This window comes from Abramis brama (genome assembly GCF_963993115.1).
Source record: "Abramis brama genome assembly, chromosome: 8".
Lineage (NCBI taxonomy): Eukaryota > Metazoa > Chordata > Actinopteri > Cypriniformes > Leuciscidae > Abramis > Abramis brama.
Window position 1 is genome coordinate 35,335,113 of NC_139970.1, and position 16,915 is coordinate 35,352,027.

The 16,915-nt window shown below is 38.4% G+C and overlaps 1 protein-coding gene across 3 annotated transcripts in view; it reads right to left on the reverse strand.

Annotated features, from left to right (window-relative positions):
• Positions 1-5,730: 5,730 nt before the first annotated feature.
• erbb4b (erb-b2 receptor tyrosine kinase 4b) overlaps positions 5,731-16,915 on the reverse strand; it is a 316,016-nt gene continuing 304,831 nt past the window's right edge. For 2 of the 3 annotated variants that reach the window (XM_084123173.1, XM_084123171.1), the window contains 3 exons: positions 16,537-16,707; positions 12,392-12,725; positions 5,731-11,457 (listed from right to left, as the gene is read on the reverse strand). In XM_084123173.1, coding sequence (XP_083979299.1) covers positions 10,772-11,457; positions 12,392-12,725; positions 16,537-16,707 — 1,191 coding nt within the window. In that variant the 3' untranslated portion in view covers positions 5,731-10,771. Of the gene's footprint in view, positions 11,461-12,391; positions 12,726-16,536; positions 16,708-16,915 lie in introns of all 3 variants that reach the window. The other variant, XM_084123172.1, reaches the window with a different exon arrangement.

Genomic DNA, 16,915 nt, shown 5'->3' on the forward strand with positions numbered 1-16,915 from the left:
AATTGAGGCTGTTTTACCACCAAAACTTAATATGCACGTGTGTTTGTCTGCCAGGGATGCATTGTGAGAAATGCAAAGAATACTGAAATGCTATATGAAAATACATTGCTGCTTGTATCTGAATACATTATAAGTGTGAGCCAGATTAAAATGCATGCAAAGATGCAACTTATGTCATAAACAGTGCTTTACACCAACCAAACAAGCTGAACACTGACGTCAAATGGACTCCAGTCAACAGAAAGCAGCTTTTGAAGAATGGAACTGATAGGCCTTAAAATCCCAATCAAACGCTACAGATCACATGCACATGAGCGAGCAGAGAGAGTCTCATCTCATTTACAAAGAGCAATGTGTGAGCTTCGAAAAAACCATGGAACAATTACATGGAGAAAGAAGGATGAGGCAGCAAACGTCTGGAGATCAGATCACTTCACATTGGCGCAGCAGAGGCAGGATCCGCAGTAATTACCAAGACAAACATGCAAACGCACGTCTTGCCACGGCTTTGCATGACGGCTGTTTCCTGATTGCTAATTGTGATTAAAAGCAGCACCTGAGGATGGAGCTGACCTGGAGAATGATCCTGTTGTGGGAGAGAAATAATTGGGGTAATTTTCTTCGCTTTAGCCGTTCCACTTAAACGAGGCTGCGTGATTTAGAAAAGGGAGAGAAACAAGAACATTTCTAACGATGATTCCTTCATAAAAAGGGAGAGAAAGGAGTCAGGAGAAACAAGTATGTGCAGGAAGAAAGCATAAACAAAAAGCAGCCGTTGTAAATTGACAGCTGATTCTGTAGCCACAGTTTAGCTCTGTTGCATTTCTCCAGGTGTGAGACGGGTAAATGAGTAACGAATAAAATGAGACGGGCATCATTCCCTATTCAGACTAATGAGCCATTGTGTTCAACAGGCTCTCCCTTCCTCTGCACCGACAACCCTTTCATTGGAAATGAGTGTTTTAAAGGCTCAGTGTGTATATGTGGAAAGGGGCTGTTGGAGTAATCAAGTGTGGTACCGAGGTATACATAATATCATACAGGTATAATACACATATATTTGGTATGCATACTGTGTGAAGCATGTGTGTTTACTGCAGGACATTCCATTTGACCTTCATAAACATAAACAAAATAAACAAAGCATAAACTGGAAGCAATAGCAGAGAATTTAATCTCAGTATCTTTTATGACTCATTATTAAATCTTATTGCTAAGGCTTAAGACATTTTTTTTTATGCAAACCTGGACTGAAAATTACAGAAGAGGATTAGGGCCAGGCAATAATAAAAAAATAAAACCATCTCGAGATTAAAGTCATTATAATGCGAGATTAAACTCGTTAAATTTCGAGAAAAAAAGTCTAAATACAATCTTGAGAATAAACTCATTACATTTCGAGAATAAAGTCGTTGTGTTTCGAGAAAAAACTCGTTCAATTTAGAGAAAAAAAACTCGAAATACAATCTTGAGAATAAACTCGTTAAATTTCGAGAATAAAGTCGACAGGAGTGTTACCCTGATACTGACAAACTGCATATCGTTTACAGAAGATGAAAACGGGGTCAGATTCAATAAAACGCTGTACAGCTTAGAATGTCAGATCACAGTAATCTGCTGCATCCACCACAACCCAGCACTGAGAACTGCAAGATGTCAGCCTGTTACTTGATTTGCAGAGAGCACATGAAAATAAACGCAAAAATCTCTGAAAGCATTTTGCTTGAATGAGAAATTGCTCAGGTGGTGCAAAAACATTCCAGCCTATTAACTGAATCAGGTGGCCAGTTCTATAGTGTTCAGCAGAAAACTTGTTCACGTCACTAACATCTATAGATCCAAGAAGTTAATATATATATATATATATATATATATATATATATATATATATATATATATATATATATGTGTATATATGGTGTAATAATTGAGGTTTAGTTCCATTTTTATAGATTAGAAGACTACAGTATTGCTCAAAACCGCAGCAGCCGGGAAAATATCCAACATGAAATGCTAGTGCTTGGTGGCAATCATTCTGTTAGATTCAAAAATTATATTTTGTAATGGGATTCAGTCAATGAGATTGCTCTGGAGATTGGCCCATAGGTTACCTGTAGGCAGATGCATATCGATAGGCACATTGAGGGAAAATGAAAGACTCTTGCTTGGTGGCTTTTGCGCCTCATCTCTCCACTGCAGGGAATGTAATATGCGTCCTATAATGAAAGCTCTCAGGGGAACTCTTCCTCTGCTTAGTGGTCTATACCAGGCCCACTCAATCACAAACGCAGTGCGTGCTGATGTACCGACAGGGCTTTCAGTAACACCAAACTGCGTAGTCTGGAAAATGTCGTCTATCGCCTTTAGCGCCATACACTTTCTTGCCACAAGACAAAGCACAACATTTATCTCTGCATTTATGGAAACGAAGATGCTCGGCTCCACAATATGAAAATAGAATACCATTGCTCTGTTGTGAAAGAGAACACCATTGTCTTTCCCCCGGTTTAGTTGGTTCATTAATGCAGACAGTTGCAGTACATTATCAGGGTAAATGTGACTCTAAAGGTGATTCTTTTTACTATAGACTATATTTAAAGAGTTGTAACATTATAGGGAAGAGGGGCCTCATTTAAAAAATGTTCTGTAGAAACTGTCCTACATTTGATCTGACGATCATTTCTCAAATGTGCGTACGTGATTCAGAGAATGAATGAACACACACAAAAAAATGTGTGTATGTCTCTCTTCCAGATATGAAAATGATTAATTTCAAATGATCTTGAAATTGTGTGCAGCTGAATGGTTTCAGAACTTGGAAAGTGCATCTCCTTAGATGTCTCCTTAGACCCCGATGTGGTGCTAAGCACTTTTCCACGTCAAAGACCGGTTTTATTTTTTGCATATGCACACTCTAAGTTGTGAAGACTGGAATACACTATGGGACTTTTGTCCAGATTTTTGCCCCGAATTGCTTCCCATCTGGAAGGGTCGACGATAGTTGCAGAAAGTCAAAGTCAGCCACAGATTTAAAGGAATAGTTCACCCAAAAATAGAAATTCCATCATAATTTACTCACACTCATGTCACCTGTATGTTTTCATTTGCATGAGGAATCTTATGAAATTCTAAAAAAATAAATAAATAATAATAATTACACCATACAGGTTTGAAATAGTTGGCAAATATATAATGAGAGGACTTTTATTTTTTGGATGAAGTATTCCTGTAGGCGAGCAGTTGCTGGAGTTAATTTCCCGTCATTTTCAGGTCCTGTTCACACGAGTAATATAAAATCACCTAATTTGATCCTAATTTAGAGCATATTACCCAATCATATGAATTATTTTAGGCCAGACGTTGTCAGAAAAACAGGTACAAAAACATTGGCAGTAAATCTCAGCTGAAGAGATCAGGTCATATTTAGATCCAGAGATGCTTATCATTTCTCTTCATGGGAAAATCCATACAGAATGTCACAGGTAAAGGGGGAGGGCTGGGGGAATGATGGATTGCGTCTATCACACTCAATTATGTGCTTGAGAAAAGTGATTTGACTCGCTATGAGAGGGGAAAAAAGACAATACTGATCACACCCTCTTACAATATTGGATTTCCAGTGACAATACAATAAAATGTCACTGCGGGGAAAAGAGCAGAATCTGTCATGCACAAGCACACAACACAAATAATCATGCTTTATCATCTTGTGTTGTGATTATCAGAGATATTAAGTTTTAAGGTGGTTGCAGTGCAATTCAGGTATAAGTGCAAGAACTTTCATCAGATTGCCGTCTAAAGCACTACTCAGACGGTAATGGTTTCTCATGGTGATGTCTGTAAAAAGAACATTTGCATGGCTCCTCTATGCTAAAACTAAAAGGAATACAAACGCCAGGTAATTCAAACAGGAACGAGAAAGTGGTAATGTAATTTTATTCAGCACACTAATATTATATACACTACGTTACAGACATAGTCGAGAATACTCAACCTGTTTGTGTCAATTTATACGTGAGGGTCAGATGTAAACAAAACTAGATGGTGCTATGACTCACCAAACCAATTTTGTCAGCAATTTTTTTGACTAACTTTTCCCTCCCTATAAGAAACCAAAATAACATACAATTACAATAAATAAAAAAAAACACCTTCTTTGTGCTCTTGGAAATGTCGTCAAATGACACATTTCATTGAAGTTGAGTTAACTGTCCTGTCCCAACGTCCCATGACTGCCAGGTAATTTGGCTTCTGAGAGAAAAACAAACATTTCTAATTTGGACGCAATAAAATCACTGACTAAATGCTGAAACTACCTCACATTCCCATATGAAACAATTACCATCTGAATAGGGCTTGAGCTAAACAAGCCTTCTGATGAAACGAAGTGTTGAATATGCATTCAAGTTCACATGGAATGTCTTCTAGTGGTTCACTGTGACATTTGGTGCTATATCTCAGGTTTTTTCGAATGCTTAAAAAGGTTGTAGCATGTGATTTTGAAATCTGAAAGTGTTCAGAAGTGGTCTTTAAGAGTCTGAATCACTGCCTTGAGATGACTGCAGACTTGACAGATTCTTGCTATCCATCAAGACATTCACAATGCTGTGAAAAAATGTCAGATTTTGACATTCAAAAAGTAAAACTCTCTGAGCAATCTTAACCCTTAAACAGGCATCGTGCACCACAGGATACATTCTCTTTAATCTCTTGTAGGAGGCATGAGAAAGAACTTTGTTCAAATTTTCTGTGCTCGTTTTGTCAGTTTGACCTAAAGCCAACATGTCCACCCATGGAGCGGGACATTCTGACTTTGTAGAAATTAGGCATATATTAAGCTTACTTTTCTTCAGCAAAAAGTGCAAAACAACTGCTAATATTAATTGTGAACATTAGTGGTGGGGGTGGGGCAGTCGAAATCTTGTTCCAGGAATCTTGTTCCTTATAGACCCCTCTGTACACAGTCCCCCTTTTCAATCTATGCGTTTTGAGTTAAAAGAAAATTGTGCAAATGTTAATATTCACATGTAAAACTAATATTATTATGCTTAGTTAACTACATCTTTGCATTTTTAACTAGACATTTTCTTGCAGGGTTTCACACGGCTCATTTTATGGTAGACCAGGGGTGTGCAACCCTGCTCATGGAGGGCTACTTCAGAGTTTAGCTCCAAACCTGGAGCTCCAAATCAAGCACAACCGAAAAATCTAACCAAAGTCTTCAGTATTACTTTGAAAATTACGTAGTATCTATATTACATTATATGATTGATTAGAGATGGAGCTAATCCCTGCAGGACAGTGGACCTCTAAGGCTAGAGTTGCCCACCCCTGAGGTTGAAGACGAGACAGTTCAGCAGTGTAAAAATGCAAGTAATGTATATGCCTCAATTTTAGGACACTTTGACGTCATACATGCGGGATATATTTTGCATATTATTTTTTTTTTGCATCAAATAAATCAGAAATATTGATGACTTTGGCTTTTTATACCCTAATAGGGCAACACATCCTGGGAGATGCAACTCATAAAATCCAAACTATATGAAATATTTCAAAAAATTCCTTTGGATATGTTTTACTTAAGTCCAGATGATTTAAAAAAAAAAAAAAAAAAAAAAGTACAATGATTTTTACTGATGGTTAATGTCATGTTTAAAGAATGTGAGATGCATTCCCTTTTGGAAAAAAATAAACACACACACACACACACACACAGAGACTCACATATCAGGTGTTGTATTTATTTATTTATATTAAATTAAAAATATAGATTCAGGTAACAAAACTGTGAAACAGTATTTAAATGCTCTAGCTTTGGGGAATGGGAAAGCTGTGGTGGAGAAAGTTACTGTGACCAGAGCTGAAGACTCACACTGTATGCCTGGATCAAAAATGACAAGACTTGACTTTAGTTTTGACGAGCCGTCACTCAATAACAATGCGGCCAAATGAACACTCCAGGCAATTAGTCCTCTTGACAGCATGAATAATACACTCTGACTTATGAATCTCTTGGAGAAACACCATGGCGGATGCATTTGAGAAGGTTGAGCTCAGGGACTGTGGCTTTCGCCGAAATTTTTCGCTCGCTCGCTCGCTAAGCCTGAGCTCACCGTGTGGTTGGCTGCAGATGGGAAACGAGATGGGAGATTGTGCATGAATAGGAATTACATACTGAGAAAGAATTCGACACTACCGATATGACCCGGACTAAAGTCAGGGAAAGCTTAACTGGAGTTGAGAGAGATTCCTGGGAGATTCAAATGCTATCGTCACGCAGCTGCAGATTCCCCACGCTGCATTCTGTACAAAAAGAGAAAATTGTGGGGTGAAGGGGGAGGGCTATACCTGACAGAAAGAAAACATCTACCTCTTGAGCATGGGTAGGGGTTAAAGAACACAAAAACGCACCAAGCCGGGCTACATACGGTCACGAAAAAACACACCGAAATACTAAAATAACCTGCAAGATCTACAAAATCAAATATGTGCTGTTCAAATTACAGATATATACAGCCATCAAATAAGAATAATAATCTCACACTCAATATATGTGAACAAAACATAATGGGGGAAAAAAGGTCAGTCGAAAAGAGCGCAAGTTTTCTCAGCTATTTACAAACATCTGGCCAATTCAACTGTCTATAAAAATACTATTCACATTTTCTCATTGACGTACAGTAGTAAAATCATGAGGAACAACCATTCCAAATGTCAATGTTGCAGGAAGATGTTTTTCTTCCCTTTATTTGTCCTTTGTGATATAAAATGACTTTTTAAACTGTGCTTAGTCTACCGATACTTTCCGACTACCTTGACACATGCAAAATAAGTTCCAGTGAGCAGAGAAAAGAAATGATAAAAAATACAACAAAAAAGGGGGCACAACTAATGAGAAGGACCCAAAAGAACAACATGTGCTTGTTTCCATCTGACACTGCAGATTTGATATGCAAATATGCATGATCAGGTTAGCAAAGGTAGACTCAAAAAAAAAAACAACACTGCAAATTAATAACATTTTATCATTAAATGCCCAAACATATTATAAGTACCCTAACATTGTTTTTAGTAAAGCTTATTGCCTCCCAATACTTTTGAGTTATAGGGCCCATTTAAAAATATGAAGAGGATTTTATGTGCCTAAATCAACTAGTTGGCAAATGGGTTAAACAAAAATGTATATTTAAAAAATAGAAAAAAAAAATATTTATGGGTGAATTCACTAAAGTTTCACTCAAGTCAAAACCCTGTATTTTCTAACCAATCACCTACAATCGTTCAACCATACGCTAAAAGTCACTGTATACACGCCTTATGTAAATTAGGTTATCAACTCATTGCTATTGGCTATCACTCCTGACAGAAATCAGGCGGTAAACCATTTGACATTTTAAGCAGATGTTTGCGTACATAATTCATCAAATGTTGATTGAATGATGGAGAAGAACATTACAACCAGTCACATGATGCGAGTTGTAGTAAAGTGCACTTTAAGCAATTTAAAGAGTTGATTCAAGTGCCCGGATCTCAATACTGGAGATTCAAGTCTCCTGCATTCTTCACAACCAAGGTCAGGATTTACAAATTGCATTCAGCACAGATTCTGTGTACGCATTTGTACCCTTAATTGATCTGCATAATTATTTTAGTGAATCGGGCGCATGTGCAAATAAACAACGCAATCAGTGGTTTCATTCTTAGTGCACTCACCCATCATATTTTTTTTATGCAATGTTTAAAAAAAGGGGGAATATAAGCATTCACCAATATCTCACCACTCTTCACATTATTATCTCCAAGTCCCTGCAGGAATATTTACACAAGTTTAAGATGTTTGTCTCATGTTCTTCGAGGTTCTGCTAAAAGTGAGTCACCAATAAACGATGTGCAGCGAGACAAAATGTTTGTGCTCCAACGAAACTTCATCTCCCAGAAAGTGGAAATGTTTCTGAAGAAAATGAGTCCCATCCTCTAACAGTCTCGAACTGAAAGCTTTTGCAAACAATCTCTAATATCACAGTTCAAGGATCCTTCTCCCTCCGTTTTGGACTAGTTGTTCCTCACGTGATGGATTTAGTAGATCGCTCCCCACCCTGTTTTCACAGGAGTTGCTACATATGTAGATTTAGATGCCCTGACCTGCGGTGACGTTATCAGTAGCGTGTACATGAGGTCCTTGTCTTTTATCGGGTTGAGAGAAGAGCTGTCCATCCCCGATGTGGTAACTGAAAGCTTCAACCCTCTTGTGTTTTCATGGAGGTTGTAGTACTTTGGACTTTTCATAACCACATCATAACCAAAAGCCTATACATAACTATGCATTGTGTTTGTCACAAATACAAAAACAAATGAATAAAAATGAATAAAAATATAATTTGGCCTTAGTTCTAGTACTACGTGCTTCATAACTTTTAAAATAGTTTTCAAATTCTATAGGAGCTAAAATGAAGCAGTTTCAAGTATCAGTTTCATTCTGTAAAAGCGTCTTATATTATTATTATTATTATTATAGGTAATCTTTGCGTTCTTTTACTGCAACCCATCTTAAATTATGCTCTATTTATTTTATATTTAAGGTTAAAAGCTTGAGATAAATACTTCAATTAGTAAACATCTGTGTTTGGCAAAATTGCCATGCGTCACTAACATTCCCTGATTTCGTTTCCAGTAGAGAGCCAAAAATGTCATTTGTCTAATCTGTTATCACATGGGAACAGCAATATCCACAATGAAAGGAACTCCGCTCTATCTTTGTTATGTTCATTAATTAAAGTGCTCCATGTAACCGTAAACCTTCATATTCATAAGCACAAAAAACATTGAAAAAAGGGCGAAACAAATGACAGAGCAAAACAAATGTATGTGGGCGGGTGGTGTTTGCTATCGTCATGTGAGCTATGATTATAATAAATGAGTATTCAATCAGTGCCGTTGGTGTTTAAAACAAACTCATGCGGCTGTGCCAGGCTGTTAAGTGCTATAAAACCATTTCACATCTCCAAACCAGCAACACAACATCATTATTATATCTCTTAGCAGAAAAGCAGAGTGTCTGGCAGTGCTCAAAACTATACATGAATCTGGCCTTAGAAACCAGGATGACGTGGTTGGTATTGAAGATGTAGCAGTTGTTTCCCAACATGCTCAAATAAGCTGCGTTATCTTCCTTAACTTGTATCCGTGTGGCTCCATGAGACTCTTCTTATAGAGAAGTCATTATGGGAGAGAGTTCAAATGGAGACGACAGATTTGAGGCAGTCTCATCTCTGACCTCAGGGCAATTATTCCATTTGTATGTTCTCGTTTGTTCCTCATAGTACTGTATGATGATGATGGAATTCGCATACCTTCTCGCTTTCAAAATGTCCCTCATTGTTGCAGTTTTAATGTACCCAGCTACAAAAAGCTGCCATCTTGATAGCAAGTCTGGATATTCACTCGCACGGGGATAAGGTTTATACAGTTGTAACAGTTTTCCGGCCATATTTCAGGACAGGAGCCAGGCGTTGTGTGATCTGTCGAGTCTTCCGTGCAAACCTGGTCCTCTGTAGCTGTGTAAATATCCATTCGATGCAGTCGACCGGTCTATGTGGACGCTATTGGTCGCTAGTATTGATTTTAGCTTCTAAAGTTCAAGGTAGACCCATTCCGGGTTTTTTATTCCACACATTAAATGACAAAATAAGGAAGGCTACCTTAAGGTGACAACTCCGTGAGCGTACAGATCAATGCTGGCTAGATCAACAATAAAAATGTTATTACAGTAGACTGTTGCAGATCTGCTTTTATGAAGTTATTGATTTAGTTGCGGTCTCGTTCATATGCGGGCTGATTCTGTCCTCAGCTCGGAGTGTTTCTCTTCATCAAATTGCCTTTACACATGTAGTTTTACAGACGTCCAATGCGGCCCACTGGACTGTTTCAAGTTGTGAATCGTTCCAGTCTTGCAGATCAATATAAGTAATAAAAAGTGCCTTGTTTGCGTAATATGAAGTGCATAAAACCAGATGAATTATGGAGATATTTTGAACAGAACATCACATAATGTGTTGTCTTTTGAAGATGTGTCATCTGAGAAGGTTGTGGTCCTGGTTGACATCACACTCTAATGATGACTCTATGTTTTTGTATGTAGCATACAACCAGGCCTGTCGCTTACATTTTTACGAGTTTCAGTTATTAGGCAACATCAAGGACCTTTTTGGGCCCTCTTGTCTCAGGGCCCATGGCAATATTTCCAGTACAACACATCTGCCTTATATAATCATGTATGGAGTGCTAAAATAAACTATGCTAACCAAAGTCATAAATTACAACAGATCATATCGTACCTTCAAATCAAAATCCCAAAATGAGATAAACGATAAACATTTCTGTAATTGCACAAAAGAATGACTCCTCTCTGCTATTGGATCGACCCACGTTGCATGTCATAATCAGTACTTGCTTCCAATGAGATGAGCGTAACATCTACCTTATGTTGGGAACAGTATCGCTTTCCGATAGTTGGGGTCAGGTAGGGAGAAAGGTCTTAATGGTGATTGGAGTGAGGAGAGACAAGCAGATTGATGTGGTCATAAGTGACCAGTGCCTCTGGAGGAGAAGCTCACCCAAGTGGATCAGTTCCAGGTTGTTGGAGGTTGGGTGTTAAATCCAGTTCAGAGAAGAGCGGATAGATCAGGATGCTGGTGTGAGAGCCAGGGTGAGAACACACTATGACTCTCTCTTTACCTCCATCTTTCCTTCTTTGTCTCGGTCGTTGTTGCTACACAACAGTGTTCCTCTGGCGGTAGGGAGGCGGCGGCAACACAGTGCCCGGTTTTAGCGCATACTCTGACAGGTACTCCTGGTTCTCGGCCACGGCAGGTCGGATCCGACCGTTTTGTCGATAGAAGAAGCGTGTGCTGCAGTCCTGCAGATATTCTGGGTTGTGGAGAGTTGCCTTGGGGGGAAGACTGTGCTGCCAGTACTCAGGATTGTCAAATGTCTTTTTGGGCTTTATGTCGGCTTTGATGGTCCCGGAGTGAGCGGGATGGAGGTTGTGTGCTGGGTGGAGGGTGTGTCCAGGATGGGCTGAATGGAGGGTGTGGCCTGAGAGGGTGGAAATGCTTTGTTTGCCTTGGTACAGTGGCTGTGTTGAGATGTGGGCACTGGGTGCTGCCGGTTGCATGGTTTGGGAAAGATTTTGGCTGTTGGAAGTTACAGTATTTGCTGCTACTACTGCTGCTGCCACTGCTGTGTGTGCCACAGGGACCCCATTCTTCCTCAAAACATCGTGACTCTTTTCCCCAGAGTTATGGAAGGTGTTGAGGTACAGAGGGTCATTGACATACTCATCCTCCACCTTGGGCTGCCCGTTGCCCGTGCTGTGGTAACCTCGCTCAACAGTGTGGACCTCTCCGTTTCTGCGAAGGGTGACAAAGGGGTTCTCCTCCACGGGGTTGAGATAATCTGCTAGAGAAAAGAAAAGAGCAGTGAGAAGAGAGAAGGTGGGCAACATTGTGCCAGCTAGTGCTCTAAGGATAACGTCGACTACCACTGATTTAAGCAGGGTTTTTTTCACAGACTCAATTGAATGCTCTCTCAAGTCCTAGGCCTGGTTTCACTGACAGGTCTTAGATTAAGCCAGTATTAGAATTTAGTGCAATTAGGACATTTAAGTAGATTTAATAAATGTGCCAGGATATTTTTTAATATAACTACCATTGTGTTTGGCTGAAAGAAGAAGGTCATATACATCTAGGATGGATTTAGAGTTATGGGATAATTTTCATTTTGGGGTGAACTAACCCCTTAAAGGTTTATTCTGACTTTATTCTGTGGAACACCAAATAACATATTTTAAGAATTGTTTCAGTGTTTTTTTTTTTAATAAAAAAAAATCTTCTTTTGTGTTCCACAGAAGAAAGTCAGTGATACAGACTTGGAATGACATGAAAGTGTGTAAATGAAAAAATAAATAACAATATATATATATATATATATATATATATATATATAATTTTCTTTATTATTATTATTTTTTTTGGGGGGGGGTGATCTATCCCTTTAAAAAGTCCAGAGTGGATATGGTGAAATTTACACAGATGAACAAACAGTTATTAAACCAGGCTTTGTGCTGTATTTGTTGAGGCAATATTATTAGCCTTGTAAGTATGCAAGAACTGTAACCCAGGGTTTTCAATTTACAAAGTGAAATCTACACAGGATTAATCACTAACCACTGTGAAAAAGAATGAACGGTGTGAATCATTGAACAAAGACAACCCATGGTTACCAATGACACTGGATAAATAATTTGGATAAAGCATAACATCTCTATGTGAGCTCTTTTAGATCAATCTCCTCTACCACTCCTGCTCACCCCAGTTTATTCCTCCAGTACCTGAGGGCTTTTTGTCCTGCATAGCGCCCATGTATCCATCCTGGTTGGTCTCAGCTCTGGCTCCACGCTCACACAGTATCACAGTTGGATCTGCACTGTACCGCTGGCCACTGCTGTCCTCCCCGGTGCTCGCCCTGGGTGAAGCCTTCTTCCTGAGAGTGCCATTACAGCGGCTGTCTTCAAATGCCTCAGAGGACCCCGAGGCCCCCTGCTGGGCCATAGATTGCTTCTGAGCGGAACAGCCCGGGCTGACCGCGGACACAGCCACGACCCGTGGGATCGTGGCCATCATCTCCTCCATGCCGAAGCTGCCGTCCTGGTATGCGAATTGGTTCTGCAGAAACACAAACAAGCCTTACTATCTCTGCAGTGATCTATTTCTGTTTGCTTTACAATTAAACATTTCAAGAGGCAAATATTTTATACTAATGAGTCTCCAAATATTAATACAGTTTGAGATTTAATGAAAACTTGGCAACAGTGAATGAACAGACGTGAGTGTAGGAACACAGCTTTCCTGATGCAATTAGAAATCACAACACAATTTAAACTATTTGTTTTTTTCTTATTCCTAATCCTCAGATTCTCTCCATCTGCTTGTCTTTGTTTTTCAGTCTCGCTCTGAACTTGTGTTGGCAAAACTGTTGCATAAATTCACGCAGTCCCGGAACAAGTTTTTACGGTATCTTATGGTAATACCATGTTACTTTAATATATACAATGGTACTGAATAATACAAAGCCATATTCATTCATTATGGTATTTATATGGTTATCAGCAGTATTTATTTATAGTGTGATATATACCATTACAAAACCATGGTAATACCTAGTTATGTGGGAGTACTTTTCTATGAATGCTGCAATCTCTCTACAGTAAGTTTGCAGGTGTTCTGTCTGCTCAGAGAAACTCTGTCTGTGTCCTGAATTCAATGTCTGTATCCTTATTTTCTTTTCCTCCACCTCCCCACTAAGCACAAAACTTCTCCCATCCTGTCTTCCCCAGCACACACCCACGATGCTATTTGAGCAGTCTGGAGCTCATTGCTGTGAATGAAGGTGCTGCTGGCCAGAGTATTATGGCACAAAATCTCTTTCTCGGACCTTTACCATGACTGTTCCCTGCTGGTGGAATGATCTGCCAAACTCAACCAGAGCTGCTGAGTCCGTAGCCACTTTCAATAAACGGCTGAAGACACATCCTTTTCGGCAGAACTTGATCCAGTAATGCTAACACTTTCTCTTCTATTCTATTTGTTTATATATATATATATATATATATATATATATATAAAAAAATTACATGCACCGAGTTAGATTAAACTGAGCAGGGTCATTGCACTTGCATATTGTCGTCCTACTGTTAGTTCAACTGCTTCTACTGTTCTCATTTGTAAGTTGCTTTGGATAAAAGCATCTGCTAAATGAAAAAATGTAAATGTAAATGTATTAGTATGAAGAAGAGGAAATAGAGAGTGAAGTAAACTTTAAGGGGTGGGCAGTCTCATTAAAATGCCAGATCACGAAATTAGTAATTTTATATCACAGTAACTGTATACATCACAGTAGTTACTTTCTTCTGGGAATTAACTGAAAGTTTATAATTTCAATAAATATGTGGTAAAGCATATTACTTGATAATCTTGTAGATAAATTATTAAATTTATTGAATAATTATTCAATAAATGATTAATACAATTTCCAATATCTAAGGAATAAAAATGTATATTTAAAAATATAAACAAAATATAATTACTTAATACATAAATTAATAAAAACATATTTTTCAATATTTACTTCATTTTAAAATACACAGATATCTACCATCACATGGTACCTTCGATCATACCACACAGCTATACTTGCATAGGTCTGAGGAATTTCACAACACATTTTTTTTTTTTTATAAGTTGAATAAAGTAGTTGTTAATGTTTATGCCAAACCTGAAAAAAAAAAAGAAGCTTTTTTCCTAGTTTCCCATTAAACATTTACAACTCAGTGACCAAGGCGGAGCTGAAACACACATACACAAAAATGATTTTTCCATTATGCTCAAACTTCACAACATTTTGAGTAGAGATGAATTTGAGTTAATATTGCAATCTGCTGTTTGGGTTATTTGGCAGAGTTTTGTTTTCCCAAAGCTCAGTTTATACGGCAAACTGCAGGCGAAAGATTTCTGTAATGTTCCAAAGAGGCTCTGAAGGATTGATGTCCCTCATTGATATTCATACCGCTCACTCTCTTTTCTCTCCCAGTTAGACAAAAACAAAATGCAAGTTAGAATGCAAAATGGCACACATGGTTAGCGAACACGGTCCAGGAGAAAAGAGGAAACATTTCATCACACCCACCCCTCCCACACACTCTCACACCCTCACTAAGTCCCTGGTAAAGAATGATTGAACCCTGAGATTTTGTCTTTCTAAGTTACAGTTAAGAGCTGTTCGAGCTGCATCCCAATTGGCTGTCCTTTCCCATTGCCGCTGTACACACCAACAGTTAATAACATGCTCATGGCTGACTAACACAGAGCAAATACCCACTCTGGTCTTCCTGTCGATGGGCAAATATCATCTTCACTTTAGTGAGGACCCAGTTATTTACACTGGCATGCCTCTGTAATGAAAGCCCAGGCATGGAGCCCATTATAGGCACACATATGTGAGGGCCACTTTATTTTTCTACACCACTCCACAGGAAAACCTTAATGCTAGTCACAAAATCACTGCTGCTTTCTAAGACAAATTAGCACCTGAAAATACAAAAGAATCTCAGCATTTCAATACCCTTCATCAACAAGGGGAATTATTTATGCTATAAACGAGACTTCCTTTTTTGTTGTCATCGCATTCCCTATTTCAATGGCAGACAAGTTCGTTCTGGGAGAGTATAGCATCTGTCAGTGTAGGAATGGTGTGCCGGGATTTCTGAGATGCTCGTGTGGGCGGCACTTAATTGGCTAGGGGAGCATCCATCCACCCCAAGGTCAACGTCAGTTAGATGATAGACTCATCTGAAAACTCAATTCAGCCTCAGACAAGCAATAAATAGAGATTCATGAGTGAGAACTAAAAGTGCATTAAAATGTAAAAGCTATCCTAAAATATGTAAATATGTGCAAAACGCCCAAATCTGAAGGTGTTGCATGCATGATGCATATGTCAATGCATCAACGACCTTGTCGTGTCCTTTGCCTACTAAAAAATATTTCAATATTTGATGACTCAAATGCTATTTTCTATTCAATTTTCCTGAAGAGTGCCACCAACTTTTTACCAAAAACATCTAGGGCTTACCATGATTTAAAGTATTCAGATGAAGTTATAGGAACTTTAAAGAGTTAAAATGACGACAATCCAATGATTTTAAAAGAGTTCACACAATTGCACTGACAAAATACAATCTGATTTAGCCACTAAACCCTCACAGATCGCGACCCAAAGTCACCTTTGGGGTTAGTCTATTAATTCAAGTCTGTTATACAGGTACAGCACCCATCTAACCGAATGGGGAAACACTCAACAACTGCTTGTTAAACTTATAATGTGCTATTGTTCAAAAGTTTGGGTCAATAAGATTTTTGTAAAAAGTCTCTTATGCTCACCAAGACTGGATTTATTTGCTGAAAACTGTGTGAGAAATTGTGAATATTACAGTTTAAAGTTTTCTATTTTAATATATTTTCATCAATGCATTTTAAGCAGCCATTATTCCAGTTTTCCTACAGAAATCATTTAATATGCTGATTTGGTGCTCCAAAATCTTATCAATGTTATAACATTTTCATGGAAACCATGATATATAGTTTTTGTATCAATGTATCAATGTAGAAATCTTTAACATCACTTTTGATCAATTTAATGCATCCTTGCTGAATAAAAATATTAATTTCATAAAAATAAAAAAATCTTACTGACCCCAAACCTTTGAACACTAATGTGTATGAAATGCTCACAAACACACTCACGCACGCATACAGTATATTTAATACATTTCAGGTTTAGTCTAGCCAATGCACATTTTGCAGCACCAAACAAAAGGCAGGTGTTGTAAAGATGAAGCCTGACTTTGCCGAGTGGCTATTTATTTAGAAGGCGGGACTTCCTTTACTAGAGTCGTACTGTAACTGTAAGTACACTCACTCTGTTGGGGTCCATGCGTGATCTGGTTGTATATGCCAGTGGAGGAATACTGAAGGCTTGTGGCACCAAATACTCCTCGGCATCCATCAGATCCTCCAGTTCTTCCTCATCCAGCAGACTTTGGAAGAACTTACTGTCATTGGGGCTGGGCAGCTTCATGCGGTCGTCCCCCTGGCACAGAGAGAATCAGGCTTGAGATATTTATGCATTATGCAGAGAAATAACACTTTTATGATACCTACATGTATTATTTATAATTTTTTCTGTTATAGATTTTATTATTGTACAGCACACTGGTCATAGTCTGTTGTTTTTAAGTGTGCTTTATAAATAAATAAACTGAACTGAACTTAAGATCCTTGACTCTAATCACAACCAT